The sequence below is a fragment of the Entelurus aequoreus genome, linkage group LG17, assembly GCF_033978785.1.
Source record: "Entelurus aequoreus isolate RoL-2023_Sb linkage group LG17, RoL_Eaeq_v1.1, whole genome shotgun sequence".
NCBI lineage: Eukaryota > Metazoa > Chordata > Actinopteri > Syngnathiformes > Syngnathidae > Entelurus > Entelurus aequoreus.
Window position 1 is genome coordinate 3,050,241 of NC_084747.1, and position 20,478 is coordinate 3,070,718.

General features: G+C 38.9%; 2 protein-coding genes across 2 annotated transcripts in view; both read left to right on the plus strand.

Annotated features, from left to right (window-relative positions):
* The window catches only part of kank1a (KN motif and ankyrin repeat domains 1a), a 453,264-nt gene that overhangs the window by 242,467 nt on the left and 190,319 nt on the right, over nt 1–20,478 (plus strand). The gene's annotated exons all lie outside the window — the stretch shown is intronic.
* Nucleotides 1–20,478, plus strand: part of LOC133631818 (kremen protein 1-like) — a 135,108-nt gene that overhangs the window by 15,156 nt on the left and 99,474 nt on the right. Inside the window, exons 6-7 of the mRNA XM_062023978.1 lie at nt 6,978–7,031; nt 9,994–10,163. Of these exons, the coding sequence (XP_061879962.1) occupies nt 6,978–7,031; nt 9,994–10,163 (224 nt within the window). The remainder of the gene's footprint in view (nt 1–6,977; nt 7,032–9,993; nt 10,164–20,478) is intronic.

A 20,478-nucleotide genomic window follows, 5' to 3' on the forward strand; every position in this document is an offset into this window, starting at 1 on the left:
TTAATTTAATTCTTCATTTTAGCTTCTGCTTTTTCGACGAAGAATATTTGTGAAATATTTCTTCAAACTTATTATGATTAAAATTCAAAAAAACTATTCTGGAAAATCTAGAAAATCTGTAGAATCAAATTTAAATCTTATTTCAAAGTCTTTTGAATTCCTTTTAAAAATTTTGTTCTGGAAAATCTAGAAGAAATAATGATTTGTCTTTGTTAGAAATATAGCTTGGTCCAATTTGTTATATATTCTAACAAAGTGTAGATTGGATTTTAACCTATTTAAAACATGTCATCCAAATTCTAAAATTAATCTTAATCAGGAAAAATTACTAATGATGTTCCATAAATTATTTTTGTAATTTTTTCAAAAAGATTCGAATTAGCTCGTTTTTCTCTTCTTTTTTTCAGTTGAATTTTGAATTTTAAAGACTCGAAATTGAAGATAAACTATGTTTCAAAATTTAATTGTCATTTTTTTCCTGTTTTCTCCTCTTTTAAACTGTTCAATTAAGTGTAAATATCATTCATTATTAATAATAACATAGAGTTAAAGGTAAATTGAGCAAATTGGCTATTTCTGGCAATTTATTGAAGTGTGTATCAAACTGGTAGCCCTTCGCATGAATCACTACCCAAGAAGTAGCTCTTGCTTTCAAAAAGGTTGCTGACCCCTGCTTTAGTCAGATACTTCACAATAGAGAAGTGTTTGTTTGCACAGCCAGTATTATTACACTAACCAAGTGAGAGGCATTTTGAGGGTGGAGTGTCCTCTAAACCACAGGAACTTGACACCCTTCTGCTTCCAGACGGCAACCATACCATGAACGCAACAAGAGCGGAGCAGCGATGACTTTAATTAAAAGCAACTTGGCCTCACACGAAGACAAAATGTTAGCTCAAGCCTTTGTGGCGCAACCGACAGCTGTAAATATAAATATAAATAAAAGAACGCCGGGAAGAATGCGTCTTCCTTTCAAAAACCATTTGGAGTGGAATGAGTGCACAGCTGGACTGCAACGAACGTGACCTTCAGTTTGTGTTTTTCTAGTGTAGTCAACACAAGATGTTCACTTTTGTGCATCAGGAACAGATTTGTAAGCTTTTCTTTTAGCCTTCAAACTGCTATTTCTGTCACGGGACCAAAGGCTGTGCAGTTAGCAACGTACAGTAATTATGCATAAAGCAAGGCAGGACTGTCCAAAGACTGTCCACACATTTTTTTAATTAGCCTCTGCTTGGGTTGTACGGTATACTACACTGCAAAAACTGCAATCCAAGTAAGATGAAACATCTCAAATAAGGGTGATATTTGCTTATTTTCTGTCTGATAAGATCATTCTTCTCACTAAGCAGATTTTATGTTAGAGTGTTTTACTTGTTTTAAGTGTTTTGGTTAGGGATGTCCGATAATGGCTTTTTGCCGATATCCGATATTCCGATATTGTCCAACTCTTTAATTACCGATACCGATATCAACCGATACCGATATATACAGTCGTGGAATTAACACATTATTATGTCTAATTTGGACAACCAGGTATGGTGAAGATAAGGTCCTTTTAAAAAAAAAAAAATAAGATAAATAAATTAAAAACATTTTCTTGAATGAAAAAGAAAGTAAAACAATATAAAAAACAGTTACATAGAAACTAGTAATTAATGAAAATGAGTAACATTAACTGTTATAGGTTAGTACTATTAGTGGAGCAGCAGCACGCACAATCATGTGTGCTTACGGACTGTATCCCTTGCAGACTGTATTGATATATATTGATATATAATGTAGGAAGCAGAATATTAATAACAGAAAGAAACAACCCTTTTGTGTGAATGAGGAGGGAGGTTTTTTGGGTTGGTGCATTAATTGTAAGTGTATCTTGTGTTTTTTATGTTGATTTAATTAAAAAGAAAAAAAAACAACAAAAAAAACGATACCGATAAAAAAACAAAAACGATACCGATCATTTCCGATATTACATTTTAACGCATTTATCGGCCGATATTATCGGACATCCCTAGTTTTGGTCCTAAATGATCTCAGTAAGATATTACAGCTTGTTGCTGAGATTTGATGAGCTATATTGAGTAAAACATGCTTGAAACTAGAATATCAAGTGTTGCAAAGCTGTGTCATCAACACTCACAAGTATAAAACTACTTTTTTAAAGTCATAATTTCTTATTTCAAGCATGAAAAAAAAATCATGATCTTGACACAATTGTGTCTCATAATTAAAACAGATGACAGCCAAATGGACTTTGCTGTTTTATTTTCAATGAATCAATAGAAAACACGTACTCATATAGTAGTACAATTGGCACAGTACAGTAAACTGACAGTTAATATTTAAACATTTAACATTTCAAACTATTTTTTTTCATGCACATTCAGATAAATTCCTCAAAATTACAATAAAACATTTTTGGGCCGGGGGCCAGGCCGCACTAATTGACTGAAAGAGCACGCACTTGGCGCGATGATGTCATGTTATCCATGGAAAAATGCATTTTTAGACCATATGATTTGCCTGAGAGCAAAATTATCTGCCAATAGAACAAGACAATTTGGCTTGTCAAGACTTTCCAAAACAAGTAAAATTAGCTAACCTCAATGAACCCAAAAATGCCTTAAAATAAGTATATTCTCACTAATAACAAGTGCACTTTTCTTGGTAGAAAAAAAAAGAGACCTTTTTTCTCAATATGTTGAAAAATATTCTTAAATGAAGTAAATGCTAGTGCCATTATCTTGACATAATGATATGCGCTCGGCATTACATTTCTTCAAACCAGCAAACTTATACTCAAACTAATTTATTGTTCTTAATGGAAAGGCAACAAGGCAAGCGCTTGTTACTCTCGGGTCTCCTAGCCGCTCAGGCAAATCATATTGTCTAAAAATGCATTTTTCCATGGATAACATGACATCATCGCGTCAAGTGCGTGCTCTTTCAGTCAATTAGTGCGCATATATACAGCCCGGCCCCCGGACAAATTAGTTTTTATTGTAATTTGGAAGAATTTATCTGAATGTGCGTCAAAATTGTTTGAAATGTTAAATGTTTAAATATTAACTGTCAGTTTACTGTACTGTGCCAACTGTACTACTATATGAGTACGTGTTTTCTATTGTTTCATTGGAAATAAAACAGCAAAGTCCATTTGGCTGTCATCAGTTTTAATTATGAGACACAATTGTGTCAAAGTCAGGATTTTTTTTTTTCATGCTTGAAATAAGAAATGATGACTTTAAAAAAGTAGTTTTCTACTTGTGAGTGTTGATGACACAGCTTTGCAACAGTTGATATTCTAGTTTCAAGCATGTTTTACTCAATATAGCTCATCAAATCTCAACAACAAGCTGTAATATCTTACTGAGATCATTTAGGACCAAAACACTTAAAACAAGTAAAACACTCTAGCATCAAATCTTCTTAGGGAGAAGAATTATCTTATCAGACAGAAAATAAGCAAATATCACCCTTATTTGACATATCTCATCTTACTTAGATTTCACTTTTTGCAGTGCACGCAGAGTGCACGGAACTTTAAATACGTGGACACCGCCGCTGCGATGGAGCGCACATAAGGGCGGTGGGAAAATGCAGAATGCAAGCAGAAAAATCTCTGTTTATTCAAACAATTTTCCCTAAAATCCGCACTAAGGTTATGGAGTAGAGATGCGCGGTTTGCGGACACAACCGCGGACTCCGCGGATAATCTGCGGGTCGCATGACGAAAAAAATTGATTTTAAATAGATTCGGGCGGGTGGCGGTTGAACCAATTCAGAAAAAAAAATACATACCGTATTTTTCGGACTATAAATCACAGTTTTTTTCATGGTTTGGCCGTGGGTGCGACGTATACTCCGGAGCGACTTATGTGTGAAATTATTAACACATTATTGTAAAATATCAAATAATAATATTGATCTCATTCGCGTCAGCGACGAAGCAAATGGCAGCCATCGTCACACACACGCCAACCAATAAGAGTTCGGCGGGGGCGGGTCATGGCAGAGATGCATTGTGGGTTTTGGAATGCTAACTGCTCAGTCTCCTTTCTGCCTTGCATCGTCTATATTAGATATATAACAACGGGTGGGTGGCGGGCGGTTGTGGTTTTGATAAAATGTTAGTTCGGGTGGATGGCGGGTGGATGACGACTTTTGTGATGCGGTTGCGGATGAAATAATTTTCATCCAAGCATAGATTACCTTATTATTAAAGTAATTGATAGCTCATTAACTTTTCACTTCACTCTTACCTTTATTAAAGGCCTACTGAAATGAATTTTTTTTATTTAAACGGGGATAGCAGATCTATTCTATGTGTCATACTTGATCATTTCGCGATATTGCCATATTTTTGCTGAAAGGATTTAGTATAGAACAACGACGATAAAGATTGCAACTTTTGGTATCTGATAAAAAAAAGGCTTGCACCTACCGGAAGTAGCGTGACGTAGTCAGTTGAACATATACGCAAAGTTCCCTATTGTTTACAATGATGGCCGCATGAAGTGAGAGAGATTCGGACCGAGAAAGCGACAATTTCCCCATTAATTTGAGCGAGGATGAAAGATTTGTGGATGAGTAAAGTGCAAGTGAAGGACTAGTGGGGAGTTGAAGCTATTCAGATAGGGAAGATGCTGTGAGAGCCGGGGGTGACCTGATATTCAGCTGGGAATGACTACAACAGTAAATAAACACAAGACATATATATACTCTATTAGCCACAACACAACCAGGCTTATATTTAATATGCCACAAATTAATCCTGCATAAAAACACCTGCGTGTTTGTTATGCTAGCTCCTAGCTCCTCTGCTAGCTCCTAGCTCCATAGAACACGCCAATACAATTCAAACACCTGATCAACACACACAATCACTCAGCCCAAAAGACCGTTTACCTAACCCAAGGTTCATAAAGCTTATATATTTTTAAAAAGTTACGTACGTGACGCGCACATACGGTCAAGTTATCGAATGTTTAGCAGCCAAGGCTGCATACTCACGGTACCTGATATTCAGCTGGGAATGACTACAACAGTAAATAAACACAAGACATATATATACTCTATTAGCCACAACACAACCAGGCTTATATTTAATATGCCACAAATTAATCCTGCATAATAACACCTGTGTGTTTGTTATGCTAGCTCCTAGCTCCTCTGCTAGCTCCTAGCTCCATAGAACACGCCAATACAATTCAAACACCCGATCAACACACACAATCACTCAGCCCAAAAGACCGTTCACCTAACCCAAGGTTCATAAAGCTTATATATTTTTAAAAAGTTACGTACGTGACGCGCACTTACGGTACGGTACGTGTTATGCTAGCTCCTAGCTCCTCTGCTAGCTCCTAGCTCCATAGAACACGCCAATACAATTCAAACACATGATCAACACACACAATCACTCAGCCCAAAAGACCGTTCACCTAACCCAAGGTTCATAAAGCTTATATATTTTAAAAAAGTTACGTACATACGCAAAAAAAAGCCAAAGCTGCATACTCACAGTAGCACGTCTGCGTCTTTGTCATCCAAATCAAAGTAATCCTGGTAAGAGTCTGTGTTGTCCCAGTTCTCTACAGGCGTCTGTGTATCCAAATCAAAAGTCCTCCTGGTTAGAGTCTCTGTTATCCGAGTTCTTCCATCTTGACTGCATCTTTCGGGAATGTAAACAAAGAAGCGCCGGCTGTGTACTGTTGTGGCTGACTACGTTCGAAAAATACGTCCATTTCGCACCGACAACTTTCTTCTTTGCTTGCTTGGCTTCCTTCTCCATAATGCAATGAACATGATTGAAACAGATTCACGAACACAGATGTCCAGAATACTGTGGAATTATGAAATGAAAACAGAGCTTTTTCATATCGGCTTCAATGTGGAAGGCATACCCGTGTTCGTCGGGCTACGTCACGCGCATACGTCATCCTCAGAGGCGTTTCGAACCGGAAGTTTAGCGGCAAATTTAAAATGTCACTTTATAAGTTAACCCGGCCGTATTGGCATGTGTTATAATGTTAAGATTTCATCATTGATATATAAACTATCAGACTGCGTGGTCGGTAGTAGTGGGTTTCAGTAGGCCTTTAAAGACTCTTGTTGGTGAAAACTTTGTACTTTTTTTTTTTTTTTTTTAAATATTTTTATTGAATTTTGCAGACTGTACAGCATGATGGATCATGGCAACAGCAAGTTGAGGTATCTGCACTTTTTACAATATGTAACATAATAAAACCCCACCCCTTACAATACCCACCCACTCAATTCCCAAGGTAATTGTCACCTAGTGCCCACAACAAATACAGACACACATGAATATATGCAAACTTAGATTCAATGTGTTAAAGATAAATAAAAGAATAGATAAGGTAAAATAAATAAATAAATAATACATAAGATATACAATAAAATATAAGGTAAAATAAATAAATAAATAATACATAAGATATACAATAAAATATAAGGTAAAATAAATAAATAAATAATACATAAGATATACAATAAAACATAAGGTAAAATAAATAAATAAATAATACATAAGATATACAATAAAATATAACGTAAAAGTAAAGAAAACTTCGTACTTTGCTACAAGATATTCCTTGAATTAATAGTGTTTCTCACCTTCTTTATCAGTGTGCTGGCATTCGTGTTGTATCCAAGACTGCACGGACAAGGACTGTGTGTGTGTGTGTGTGTGTGTGTGTGTGTGTGTGTGTGTGTGTGCTCTCACACCACTCGGTTTACATCCACTGACGCATTGCAGGAGACAGCGCTTTACGACGCAACACGTCACACTGTCAAGACCCCGCTGTTCTACCATTTAGCAGCTTTCTGTAGCCTCGCGGCGGCTTTTTATGCACTCCGACTCAATAAAAAAAAAAGCGAAGTACGTCTGTATTTATTTTGCTCGTCGTTGATTGTTTGATAACTGTTTTTTTTTTATATAAATTGCGTAGGTCGGCCTGTTCCGTATCCAAGTTTCTGGAGTTGGGACCAACGTTCCCTCGAAGGTGAGCGCCTGTGCAACTGCGCACTGCTCAAGCGTCCTCGGCGCGCGGTCAAATCTATGCCACGCACAAAATCCAATAAAAAAAATAAGCGCATAACAATTTTCGACACGACAGAGAAAACAGTTTTCGTCATCATTGTTCAAATATTGTAACGTCTGTCGAGACGCTTTGAGGACATGAATTCCATCCATCACTTTACTGAGCAAAACTCTTTGTTGTCGGCCATCAACACATCACCAAAACATTAGTAAAAAAAAAAGATATCTAGCAAAAGTGGTCATTTTCTGCAGTGCAAAGCAGACCAAAAGCAACTTTGTTATATCAACAGCAGCCGCTCGCTCTTTCTCACTTGCGCCAACACATGCACATATGGCACTTAGCCAGCGATGCGTTTACAGACACACAAAAAGTCAGACAACTCGAACACCACACATAAAGTGTCATTCCAGGTTGTTACTCTATGATTTACCAATCAAATGTGTGCTTATTCTAGTGTCATTTATTAGGAATCTTCATTTATAAATATTAATCATGAAATGCTGTTAGTATATTAAAGGCCTACTGAAATGATTTTTTTTAATTTAAACGGGGATAGCAGATCCATTCTATGTGTCATACTTGATCATTTCGCGATATTGCCATATTTCTGCTGAAAGGATTTAGTAGAGAACATCGACGATAAAGTTTTGGTCGCTGATTAAAAAAAGCCTTGCCTGTACCGGAAGTAGCGTGACGTCACAGGTTGAAAGGCTCCTCACAATTCCCCATTGTTTACACCAGCAGCGAGAGCGATTCGGACTGAGAAAGCGACGATTACCCCATTAATTTGAGCCAGGATGAAAGATTCGTGGATGAGGAACGTCAGAGTGAAGGACTAGAGTGCAGTGCAGGGTGTATCTTTTTTCGCTCTGACCGTAACTTAGGTACAAGCTGGCTCATTGGATTCCACACTCTCTCCTTTTTCTATTGTGGATCACGGATTTGTATTTTAAACCACCTGGGATACTATATCCTCTTGAAAATGAGAGTCGAGAACGCCAAATGGACATTCACAGTGACTTTTATCTCCACGACAATACATCGGCGAAGCTCTTTAGCTACGGAGCTAACGTGATAGCATCGTGCTTAACTGCAAATAGAAACCAAATAAATAAACCCCTGACTGGAAGGATAGACAGAAGATCAACAATACTATTAAACCATGGACATGTAACTACACGGTTAATGTTTTCCAGCCTGGCGAAGCTTAACAATGCTGTTGCTAACGACGCCATTGAAGCTAACTTAGCAATCGGACTGCACAGAGCTATGCTAAAAACATTAGCTCTCCACCTACGCCAGCCAGCCCTCATTTGCTCATCAACACCCGTGCTCACCTGCGTTCCAGTGATCGGCAGAAGGACGAAGGACTTCACCCGATGCGTTTGGCGGCCCGGAGACGTAGGAAGTCAAGGTGAAGTCGGCGGCTAGCGCTCCAACAAAGTCCTCCTGGTTGTGTTGCTGTAGTCCGCTGCTAATACACCGATCCCACCTACAACTGTCTTCTTTGCAGCCTTCATTGTTCATTAAAAAAATTGCAAAAGATGTCCAGAATACTGTGGAATTATGAAATGAAAACAGAGCTTTTTGTATAGGATTCTACGGGGTACCATAACTTCCGTTACTCGGACTTCGTCACGCGCGTACGTCATCATACCGCGACGTTTCAGCCGGATATTTCCCGGGAATTTTAAAATGTCACTTTATAAGTTAACCCGGCCGTATTGGCATGTGTTGCAATGTTAAGATTTCATCATTGATATATAAACTATCAGACTGCGTGGTCGCTAGTAGTGGCTTTCAGTAGGCCTTTGAATAAATACTAATAAAAAGATATTTTTTACAAACAGGAAGTTGCAGGAATGTACACATGATCCCCTGCTTACATCTCATTGTGCAACATGAGAATGTTTTAAATGGGAACTAAATGCAATGTCTGAAAGGGGTACAAACTATTTCCAAAGCAGGACCTCCACCCAGACAAACTATACAAGTACACAGTTTATGAACAACAATATTTGTTGTTATTGTCATTGTAAGTGGGCCTAAACACTTATATTAGAAATGGAAATGACTGCTGTCCTTTGATTGTAATAATAAGAGAATGTTGTCTGTCTATCTGTGTTGGCCCTGCGATGAGGTGGGGACTTGTCCAGGGTGTACCCCGCCTTCCGCCCGAATGCAGCTGAGATAGGCTCTGGCACCCCCCGCGACCCCGAAGGGAATAAGCGGTAGAAAATGGATGGATGGATGGAGATGTAAGTTGTTATTTAGTGAGGTTTGGGCCAGGTGTGCTGCTGGTGTAGCCACAGTGTGCACGTCTGATGTTGCTCACATGGCCTCCACTCAATGCTCAGGGACTTGTTGCCTTTGCTCACACACATGAAAAATGATTAAGGAACATTGGTTGGGACCGGTGTCCCGGCAGGGAGGTCTCGCTCTGTCAACATGCGCGGTGATGAGCACCTGCAGAGTGAGAGATGGCCCCGGTGGGAAATGATGTTGTAATGGAGTCAACGGCGGACGCCTCCAAGTTGTCCCGAGAGGCGTCAGTCAGGGCTGTCAGGCACTTGTTTGTTTGAATTCCCTCTTTGTTTTTCCCCCCGCACGCCTCGTCCATATGGTTGTCATACACTTCCTGGAAACTGAAGTCGGGCCTTGATGTTAATTGAAACAATACCGCGCTGACTTTAACACGTTTGGCAGCGGCCGCAATGCAAGCAGCCGGGGGCGAAGAATAGCATTATTTCAAGCGCCGTTTCGACGATCACTCCAAAGACTTTTTAATAGCGGCCCAATTCCTGTGAAAGCAGACCTCATGTGTTTGACGTGCCTTCCCTCTAAGCGCCTGTCAAGGTTCTGAGCGCCAACGTCATTGGCGTCCAACGCCTTTTGATTTCATTCCCCTTCTCCTTCTTTTTTGATTCCAGAGTGCTACACGGCCAACGGAGAGGACTACAGGGGCTTCCAGAACCAGACCAGCCTGCATGGCGGTAAACCCTGTCTCTTTTGGAACGAGACCTTCCAGCACCCCTACAACACACTGAAGTATCCCAATGGCGAGGGCGGCTTGGGCAGGCACAATTACTGCAGGTAAGCGTAGGGATGATGTTTGATAAGATCTTATCGAGTTCGAGCCTGTTATCGAATCCTCTTATAGATCTGATTCCTTATCGATTCTCTTATCGAGTCCAGATAGGTTCTTTTATATGGAAAAAAACACACAATATTTGGTTCAACAAAAGTTCACTTTTATTACCGTAATTTCCGGACTATAAGCCGCTACTTTTCCCCCTCGTTCTGGTCCCTGCGGCTTATACAAGGGTGCGGCTTATATACGGCCTGTTCTTCTCCGACACCGACGAAGAGGATTTCGGTGGTTTTAGTACGCAGGAGGAAGACGATGACACAATGATTAAAGACTGACTTTTCATATACCGGTAGGCTGGTTATTTTGATAACGTACAGGCGAGCACTTTGTATTACTTTGCACCGTTGTATTATTTGTACTCTGCATGAATGCTGTTCGCCATGTCAAAGATGTGAAAGTTTGATTGAATGATTGAAAGATTTATTGTTTATAAATGGGACACTTTGCGTTCCCAATCATACATACAACATGGATACAGAGCTAATGTTTCAACTTCAATGGCTTTCATTGAAATTACAGAAGAAATTACCAATGCAATAGATAGTAAAAAATGTACGGCAGCGGTTTTTATGGATCTAACTAAAGCATTTGACACAATTAATCACAATATTTTAATCAAAAAACTAGAACGATATGGCATCAGAGGGTTAGTCTTAAACTGGATAAGAAGTTATCTAACGAACAGGAAACAATACGTGAAGCTAGGCGAACACATGTCTACAACGCTAAATATATCCTGTGGTGTACCTCAGGGATCAATACTAGGACCTAAATTATTCAATCTCTATATAAATGACATTTGTAAAGTTACAAAAGATTTAAAGTTAGTATTATTTGCGGATGATACAACAGCGTTTTGTTCAGGAGAAAACACACAGGAGATAATACAAATAATAACAGAAGAAATTAACAAATTAAAAAGATGGTTTGACAAAAACAGACTATCGTTGAATCTTAGTAAAACTAAAATAATGCTATTTGGTAACAGTAGAAGAGAAAGTCAAACACAAATACAAATAGACGGAATAGAAATTGAAAGAGTAAACGAAACCAAATTTCTAGATGTAGTGATTGATGATAAATTGAACTGGAAATCTCACGTAAAAAATATACAACATAAAGTTGCAAGAAACACGTCAATAATGAATAAAGCAAAACATGTTCTAGACCAAAAATCCCTTCATATTCTCTACTGCTCACTAGTGTTACATATCTGAGCTACTGTGTAGAAATATGGGGAAATAATTACAAAAGTACACTTCATTCATTAACGGTGTTACAAAAAAGATCAGTTAGAATAACACATAATGTTGGATATAGAGAACATACAAACCCTTTATTTACTGAATCAAAAATACTGAAATTCCACGACATAGTGAATTTGCAAACAGCTAAAATGATGCACAAAGCAAACTATAACCTGCTAGCCAAGAATATACAACAATTCTTCTCAAAAAAAGAGGAGAAATATAATCTTAGAGAAAAACGTAATTTAAAACATTTGTTTGCACGTACAACACTTAAGACCTTCAGTATATCAGTATGTGGAATTAAATGATGGAATGGATTAAGCAAAGCAATCAAACAATGTACTAATATGATCCACTTCAAGAAACTCTTCAAACTTAAAGTGTTTACAAAGTACAAAGAAGAAGAACCATGACAAACATTCTCAATTTATTTCATCCATCCATTCATTCATTCTTAAAGTAATCTTACTTATCTCATCATATGAAATATGACTTACTTCACCAATTATTATTATTAAATTCTTACTATTATTTATTTATTTATTTTTATTGTGATTACTTATGGAGTTTATTGTGAAAAAATTGTGAACAGGAAGTGAACAAAAAGTTTTGCAACTGTTATGTAAAGAAAAGGGGTAGGATTAAATAAGCTCTGCTTCGTCCTACTCCTTTTCGAACATGTTGAAAAGAAACTGGAAATTGTGATGTATCATGTTGTATGCTTGCATGTTCCAAATAAACTCAAACTCAAACTCAAACTCAAACTCAAAACAGTCATCTCTGTCCCGACAATCCCCTCCGTGGTAGCAGGAACCCCTATATACTACGGTAATTACACATCAAAACCCTGCGGCTTATAGTCGGGTGCGGCTTATATATGGAGCAATCTGTATTTTCCCCTAAATTTAGCTGGTGCGGCTTATAGTCCGGAAATTACGGTATATAAGAAAAAAATAAAATCTAATAAATAAATAAATATTGACTGTTACCCCCCTAAAAAAATTAAATGAAATAAATAAATATTGACTGTTATTACCCAAAGTATATTAAGTGGGATTTTTCAGAAAAACAAATATACACACTACCGTTCAAAAGTTTGGGGTCACCCAAACAATTTTGTGGAATAGCCCTCATTTCTAAGAACAAGAATAGACTGTCGAGTTTCGGATGAAAGTTCTCTTTTTCTGGCCATTTTGAGCGTTTAATTGACCCCACAAATGTGATGCTCCAGAAACTCAATCTGCTCAAAGGAAGGTCCGTTGTGTAGCTTCTGTAACGAGCTAAACTGTTTCCAGATGTGTGAACATGATTGCACAAGGGTTTTCTAATCATCAATTAGCCTTCTGAGCCAATGAGCAAACACATTGTACCATTAGAATACTGGAGTGATAGTTTCTGGAAATGGGCCTCTATACACCTATGTAGATATTGCACCAAAAACCAGACATTTGCAGCTAGAATAGTCATTTACCACATTAGCTATGCATAGAGTGTATTTCTTTCAAGTTAAGACTAGTTTAAAGTTATCTTCATTGAAAAGTACAGTGCTTTTCCTTCAAAAATAAGGACATTTCAATGTGACCCCAAACTTTTGAACGGTAGTGTACAGTAACACAAAAACAAGCTGTCTCTGTGATCACTATAGGTGTATAAATAATAATATAGTGTTAAATAAAATCAGTCCCTTGGGCACAAAACTGAAAATAATACAGCTCTCCAAAAAGTGCACTTCTGCTGCTATTGGAACATAACTGTTTGTTATGATGCTTTGACATTTTTGCACTTTATTTCTTTATTGAAAGAAAATTCTATAAAGAGAAAAGTTGTTTGCAAATGTGGTTACAATGCTAAAAAAAAAAAAAAGAAAAGTTAAAGCTAAAAAAAGAAATAAACTTTATTGAGTTAACATTATTTCTTTATAGGGGGGAAAGATGTGATGTTATGAGCTAGGGAATATACAGTAACAACTACACTACCCAGCATGCAACGGGAGTGACGAGCATGCGCGGTAGCCCCGAAAAGTGTTGTTGCATGTCGCCACCCGGCAGCTAAGAATGAGGTTATGAGCACGCTGTGAAAGTAAACGTCAAGAACTCAGCCAACACGCCTCGTCTGCATTATTTATAATTAGACAGACAACACATAAGTGTGATTTTGTTTTGTTTACAAGGAAAGAAAAGCAAAAGTTCAAAAAGGGAGATGTGTTGTATATATATGTGTGTGTTTTAAGAACGTTGCGACAGCTGCCGTAAAGGAGGTGCGTTGCTAGCCTGGTTGCTATGTTTCCGGTTGGTGGTAAAAGTGTTCATGTGTTTGTACCCTGCTCAAATCTCTCAGTAAAGTTATTCATTGGATTATACCTTTTGTTTTGAACTTTATTACACCTTGGAGCGCTTTTTGCGGTCCATTGTTTTTCCTGCTTTCCCTTTTTGCGCCTAATGACTGAGCTACGTGACGCCATTTCTTGTGATGTCTCAAGGGGCATTTCTTGTGGGACGGGATTTGTTCCCAGGGATTCAAATAAAGAACCAACTATTTTTCTTTACTATAGTGGTCTCGATAACGGGTACCGGTTCTCAAAAAGGGATTCAAGTCCGAAGACTCGGTTCTTTTCTTATCGAACAACCGGGAAAATCAGTTTCGAGTATCATCCCTAGGTAAGCGTTGACGGCGTTCTTTATAGCAGTGTTTCTCAACCACTGTGCCGCCGCACACTGGTGTGCCGTGAGATACAGTCTGGTGTGCCGTGGGAGATTATCTAATTTCACCTATTTGGGTTGAAAATATTTTTTGCAAAGCAGTAATTATAGTCTGTAAATGATGTGTTGTTGTTGAGTGTCGGTGCTGTCTAGAGCTCGGCAGAGTAACCGTGTAATACTCTTCCATATCAGTAGGTGGCAGCCGGTAACTAATTGCGTTGTTAATATCGGAAACAGCGGGAGGCAGGGTGCAGGTAAAAAGGTGTCTAATGCTTAAACCAAAAATAAAAACAAAAGGTGAGTGCCCCTAAGAAAAGATATTGAAACTTAGAGAAGGTTATGCAGAACGAAACTAAAACTGAACTGGCTACAAAGTCAACAAAAACAGAATGCTGGACGACAGCAAAGACTTACTGTGGAGTAAAGATGGCGTCTACAAAGTAGATCCGAACATGACCAGACAATCAACAATGTCCCCACGAAGAAGGATAAAAACAACTGAAATGTTCTTGATTGCTAAAACAAAGTACCGCATTTTTCGGAGTATAAGTCGCACCGGCCGAAAATGCATAATAAGTCGCACTGGACTATCAGTCGCATTTTTTGGGGAAATGTATTTGATAAAAGCCAACATCAAGAATAGACATTTGAAAGGCAATTTAAAATGTCTAAAGAATAGTGAACAACAGGCTGAATAAGTGTACGTTATATGAGGCATAAATAACCAACTGGTATGTTAACGTAACATATTATGGTAAGAGTCATTCAAATAACTATAACATATAGAACATGCTATACGTTTACCAAACAATCTGTCACTCCTAATCGCTAAATCCCAGGAAATCTTATACGTCTAGTCTCTTACGTGAATGAGATCAATAATATTATTTGATATTTTACGCTAATGTGTTAATCATTTCACACATAAGTCACTCCTGAGTATAAGTCCGGCCAAACTATGAAAAAAACTGCGACTTATAGTCCGAAAAATACGGTATTTGGGTCAAAAATATTTTTTGCAAAGCAGTAATTATAGTCTGCAAATGATGTGTTGTTGTTGAGTGTCGGTGCTGTCTAGAGCTCGGCAGAGTAACCGTGTAATACCCTTCCATATCAGTAGGTGGCAGCCGGTAACTAATTGCGTTGTTGATATCGGAAACAGCGGGAGGCAGGGTGCAGGTAAAAAGATGTCTAATACTTAAAAAATAAACAAAAGGTGAGTGCCCCTAAGAAAAAGCATTGAAGCTTAGGGAAGGTTATGCAGAACTAAACTAAAACTGAACTGGCTACAAAGTAAACAAAAACAGAATGCTGGAAGACAGCAAAGACTTACTGTGGAGCAAAGACAATGTACATCCGAACATGACATGACAATCAACAATGTCCCCACAAAGAAGGATAAAAACAACTGAAATATTCTTGATTGCTAAAACAAAGTAGATGCGGGAAATATCGCTCTAAGACATGAAACTGCTACAGGAAAATACCAAAAAACAGAGAAAAAGCCACCAAAATAGAACTAAAACTAAAACAGCAAAACAAGTCACGGCGTGATGTGACAGGTGGTGACAGTACACCTACTTTGAGACAAGAGCTATAGTGATGCATGCTTGGTTATGCTTTAAAAAGTTAAAAAGTACCCATGATTGGCGAAATTATTCTCTGCATTTGACCCTGGGACGGGAGGGGAGCAGTGAGCAGCAGCGGTGGCCGCGCCCGGTAATCATTTTGGCGATTTAACCCCCAATTCCAACCCTTGATGCTGAGTGCCAAGCAGGGAGGTAACGGCTACCGTGCTCACGTTTGCGAGATAGTGTGCGACTCGTTGTGCTTACCTGGTCAACGCGTGTCAGGGAGGCGTACCGCGCTGCAGGGCGGGTCAGGGCCCACACACAAGTCAAACCAACCATTGGTGTCAAGTGTGCACCAGTTGTGAGTGCAGTGTTTGGGTTAAGTCAAACGCTAGGAAGACGTGCTCTCACGTATCAAAGCTTCGTCGGCCCGGCCGGCCGCTCCAAACCGCCATTTGAGGATTGCGCCGCGCCTTCATTTTGCCGCCCTGTCGTGTCTTTGTGTTGTCGGTGACTAACACGACTTTCTGTCTGGTTAGCGATGAACGCCTGGCAGCGTTTGTCATGTTTGTGTGTCATTCTTACAGTTGTCTTATATGTAATGTTCATATTGTTGCTACTCAGCCAGCGTTTGTGGGTCTGATGGACCCCTTGCATGTTGGGGCTGCCGCTGTGTCAACAGAGCAAAAAGCATCTCTAAGGACTGCACACACCCTGGCTTCCACCTGTTCGACCTGCTACCATAGGGCAGGTGCATCAGAGCCAGAACAAACAGGCTCAGAGACAGCTTCTTTCCCACAGCTGTCACCATCCTGAACTCTAACTTATAATAATAATTCACCCCTACACAATATCCTACCCTAATACCCTACTGTGCAATATTACCCTTCGAGTGCAATACATCCGACACTGATTGTTATTTTTTACTCCGGTACTCTTGTCTCGTACTGTATATTGTACTGTATTTTGTATTTCTATAGTATTTTGTATATTGTACAGGATTGCTTATTATATTTATTAGATAGTAGTCTGTTTATTTCAATTGTTAGGTTTTTTTTAGAGATGTCGATATATGCGTTAAAATGTAATATCGGAAATTATCGGTATCGGTTTTTTTTATTATCGGTATCGTTTTTTTATTTTATTAATTTTTTTTTATTTTTATTAAATCAACATAAAAAACACAAGATACACTTACAATTAGTGCACCAACCCAAAAAACCTCCCTCTCCCATTTACACTCATTCACACAAAAGGGTTGTTTCTTTCTGTTATTAATATTCTGGTTCCTACATTATATATCAATATATATCAATACAGTCTGCAAGGGATACAGTCCGTAAGCACACATGATTGTGCGTGCTGCTGCTCCACTAATAATACTAACCTTTAACAGTTCATTTTACTCATTTTCATTCATTACTAGTTTCTATGTAACTGTTTTTATATTGTTGTACTTTCTTTTTTATTCAAGAAAATGTTTTTAATTTATTTATCTTATTTTACTAATTTTTAAAAAAAGTACCTTATCTTCACCATACCCGGTTGTCCAAATTAGGCATAATAATGTGTTAATTCCACGACTGCATATATCGGTTGATATCGGTATCGGTTGATATCGGTATCGGTAATTAAAGAGTTGGACAATATCGGAATATCGGATATCGGCAAAAAGCCATTATCGGACATCCCTAGTTTTTTTCTTTTTTATTACCTATTGTGTCATTTATTTTTACCCCATATTTGTTCCCACTACCGCACCTTAATTTGAACTCCTTAAAGGCCTACTGAAATGATTTTTGTTTTATTTAAACGGGGATAGCAGATCCATTCTATGTGTCATACTTGATCATTTCGCGATATTGCCATATTTTTGCTGAAAGGATTTAGTAGAGAACATCGACGATAAAGTTCGCAACTTTTGGTCGCTGATAAAAAAAAGCCTTGCCTGTACCGGAAGTAGCGTGACGTCACAGGTTGAAAGGCTCCTCACATTTCCCCATTGTTTACACCAGCAGCGAGAGAGATTCGGACCGAGAAAGCGACGATTACCCCATTAATTTGAGTGAGGATGAAAGATTTGTGGATGAGGAAAGTGAGAGTGAAGGACTAGAGTGCAGTGCAGGACGTATCTTTTTTCGCTCTGACCGTAGCTTAGGTACAAGCTGGCTCATTGGATTCCACACGTTCTCCTTTTTCTATTATGGATCACGGATTTGTATTTTAAACCACCTGGGATACTATATCTTCTTGAAAATGAGAGTCGAGAACGCGAAATGGACATTCACAGTGACTTTTATCTCCACGACAATACATCGGCGAAGCTCCTTAGCTACTGAGCTAACGTGATAGCATCGGGCTCAAATGCAGATAGAAACAAAAGAAATAAACCCCTGACTGGAAGGATAGACAGAAGATCAACAATACTATTAAACCATAAACATGTAAATACACGGTTAATGTTTTCCAGCTTGGCGAAGCTTAACAATGCTGCTGCTAACGACGCCATTGAAGCTAACTTAGCTACGGGACGGCGGCGGCGGCGGGCGTTGTAGCTTTCGACGACACCCCGGCCGCCAAGAAACATATATTTCCCCAAAGTTACGTACGTGACATGCACATAGCGACACGCACGTACGGGCAAGCGATCAAATGTTTGGAAGCCAAAGCTGTACTCACGGTAGCGTGTCTGCTATCCAGCTCAAAGTCCTCCTGGTTGTGTTGCTGTAGTCCGCCGCTAATACACCGATCGCACCTACAGCTTTCTTCTTTGCAGTCTCCATTGTTCATTAAACAAATTGCAAAAGATTCACTAACACAGATGTCCAGAATACTGTGGAATTATGGGATGAAAACAGAGCTTTTTTGTATTGGATTCAATGGGTTTCGAATACTTCCGTATCAACCATTGACGTCACGCGCATACGTCATCATACATAGACGTTTTCAACCGGAAGTGTGGCGGGAAATTTAAAATGTCACTTTATAAGTTAACCCGGCCGTATTGGCATGTGTTGCAATGTTGATATTTCATCATTGATATATAAACTATCAGACTGCGTGGTCGCTAGTAGTGGCTTTCAGTAGGCCTTTAATCTCGTTATATGCAAATATAATGACAATAAAGTCCATTCTTTTCTATTCTATTCTATTTCAATGCCTCACAATCAAACACTTTGATGTTCAAATACTGAACAGATGTTCACCTTATCCCAAGAAACATCTGTTCAGTATTTTAACATAAAAGTGTTTGATTGTGAGGCATGAAAAGCCACAAAATGCAACGGGTTGCATTTGCAGTGTTTGTCAACACTGTCTGCTCTCATTTTCTCGCACATTTGACCCTCCGATGTTCTGTGTACCTACACTCTGTCCTCCTCCTGTCTAGGCCTGCTGTGTGTGCGTGTGTGGTACACAGAACATCGATTTCCACACTTCTATCAGCCCCGGGTCCAGTGGACCGGGACATCTAATATGTAATAGAAATGTGTAGGGGGTGTGAATGGTGTGTGCTCATTAAATATGTAATAATAATAATACCTGGGATTTATATAGCGCTTTTCTAAGTACCCAAAGTCGCTTTACATGTATTCTGATATATGTTCTTCACAGAAAATGAGCCAAAGTCAGTGAGTCTCAGTTTGAAAAATTAATTAAATGTAGGGATGTCCGATAGTGGCTTTTTGCCGATATCCGATATTCCGATATTGTCCAACTCTTTAATTACCGATACCGATATCAACCGATATATGCAGTCGTGGAATTAACACATTATTATGCCTAATTTGGACAACCAGGTATGGTGAAGATAAGGTACTTTTTAAAAAAATAAGTAAAATAAGATAAATAAATTAAAAACATTTTCTTGAATAAAAAAGAAAGTACAACAATATAAACACAGTTACATAGAAACTAGTAATGAATGAAAATGAGTCAAATTAACTGTTAAAGGTTAGTACTATTAGTGGAGCAGCAGCACGCACAATCATGTGTGCTTACGGACTGTATCCCTTGCAGACTGTATTGATATATATTGATATATAATGTAGGAAGCAGAATATTAACAACAGAAAGAAACAACCCTTTTGTGTGAATGAGTGTAAATGGGGGAGGGAGGTTTTTTGGGTTGGTGCACTAATTGTAAGTGTATCTTGTCTTTTTTATGTTGATTTAATAAAAAAAAAAACAGATACCGATAATAAAAAAAAACGATACCGATAATTTCCGATATTACATTTTAACGCATATATCGGACACCTCTAATTAAATGTATCATTTTTCTTTGAATAAAAAATGAAAACGGGTCCCACAGACCCGAACGCCACACCTCGTGTGGTGACGTCAAGAGGCTTTGTGTAGCTCGTTCCCGTCAGATGAGCCGCGGCACTTTGAGTCGCCAAGACGACGCTCCGACGTCTGCTGCCCACGTTCACCAGCGCCGTCGCACTCGGACCAAGATGGCGCTCGCGCGTCGTCGCCGGGGCCTCGCTCGTGCGTCCAGAACAGTGGCTTGGCTGAGGTCCGCCCAGAGGCCGTAGGAAACAAAATATCCATCCGCCTGCCCGGCCCCAAAAGCCTCTGAAAGGTTTTTCTAAGTCACGGTTGTAAAGTCATAATGCAGCAATGCTTTGAAGTGGCGCTCGCGCTGGACGGGAAATGGGGAGATTTACGAGGAGGATACATGCGGAGGCTCACGCCAGGCTCTGCAGTCACATTAGGAGTGTTTTATGTCCGAGC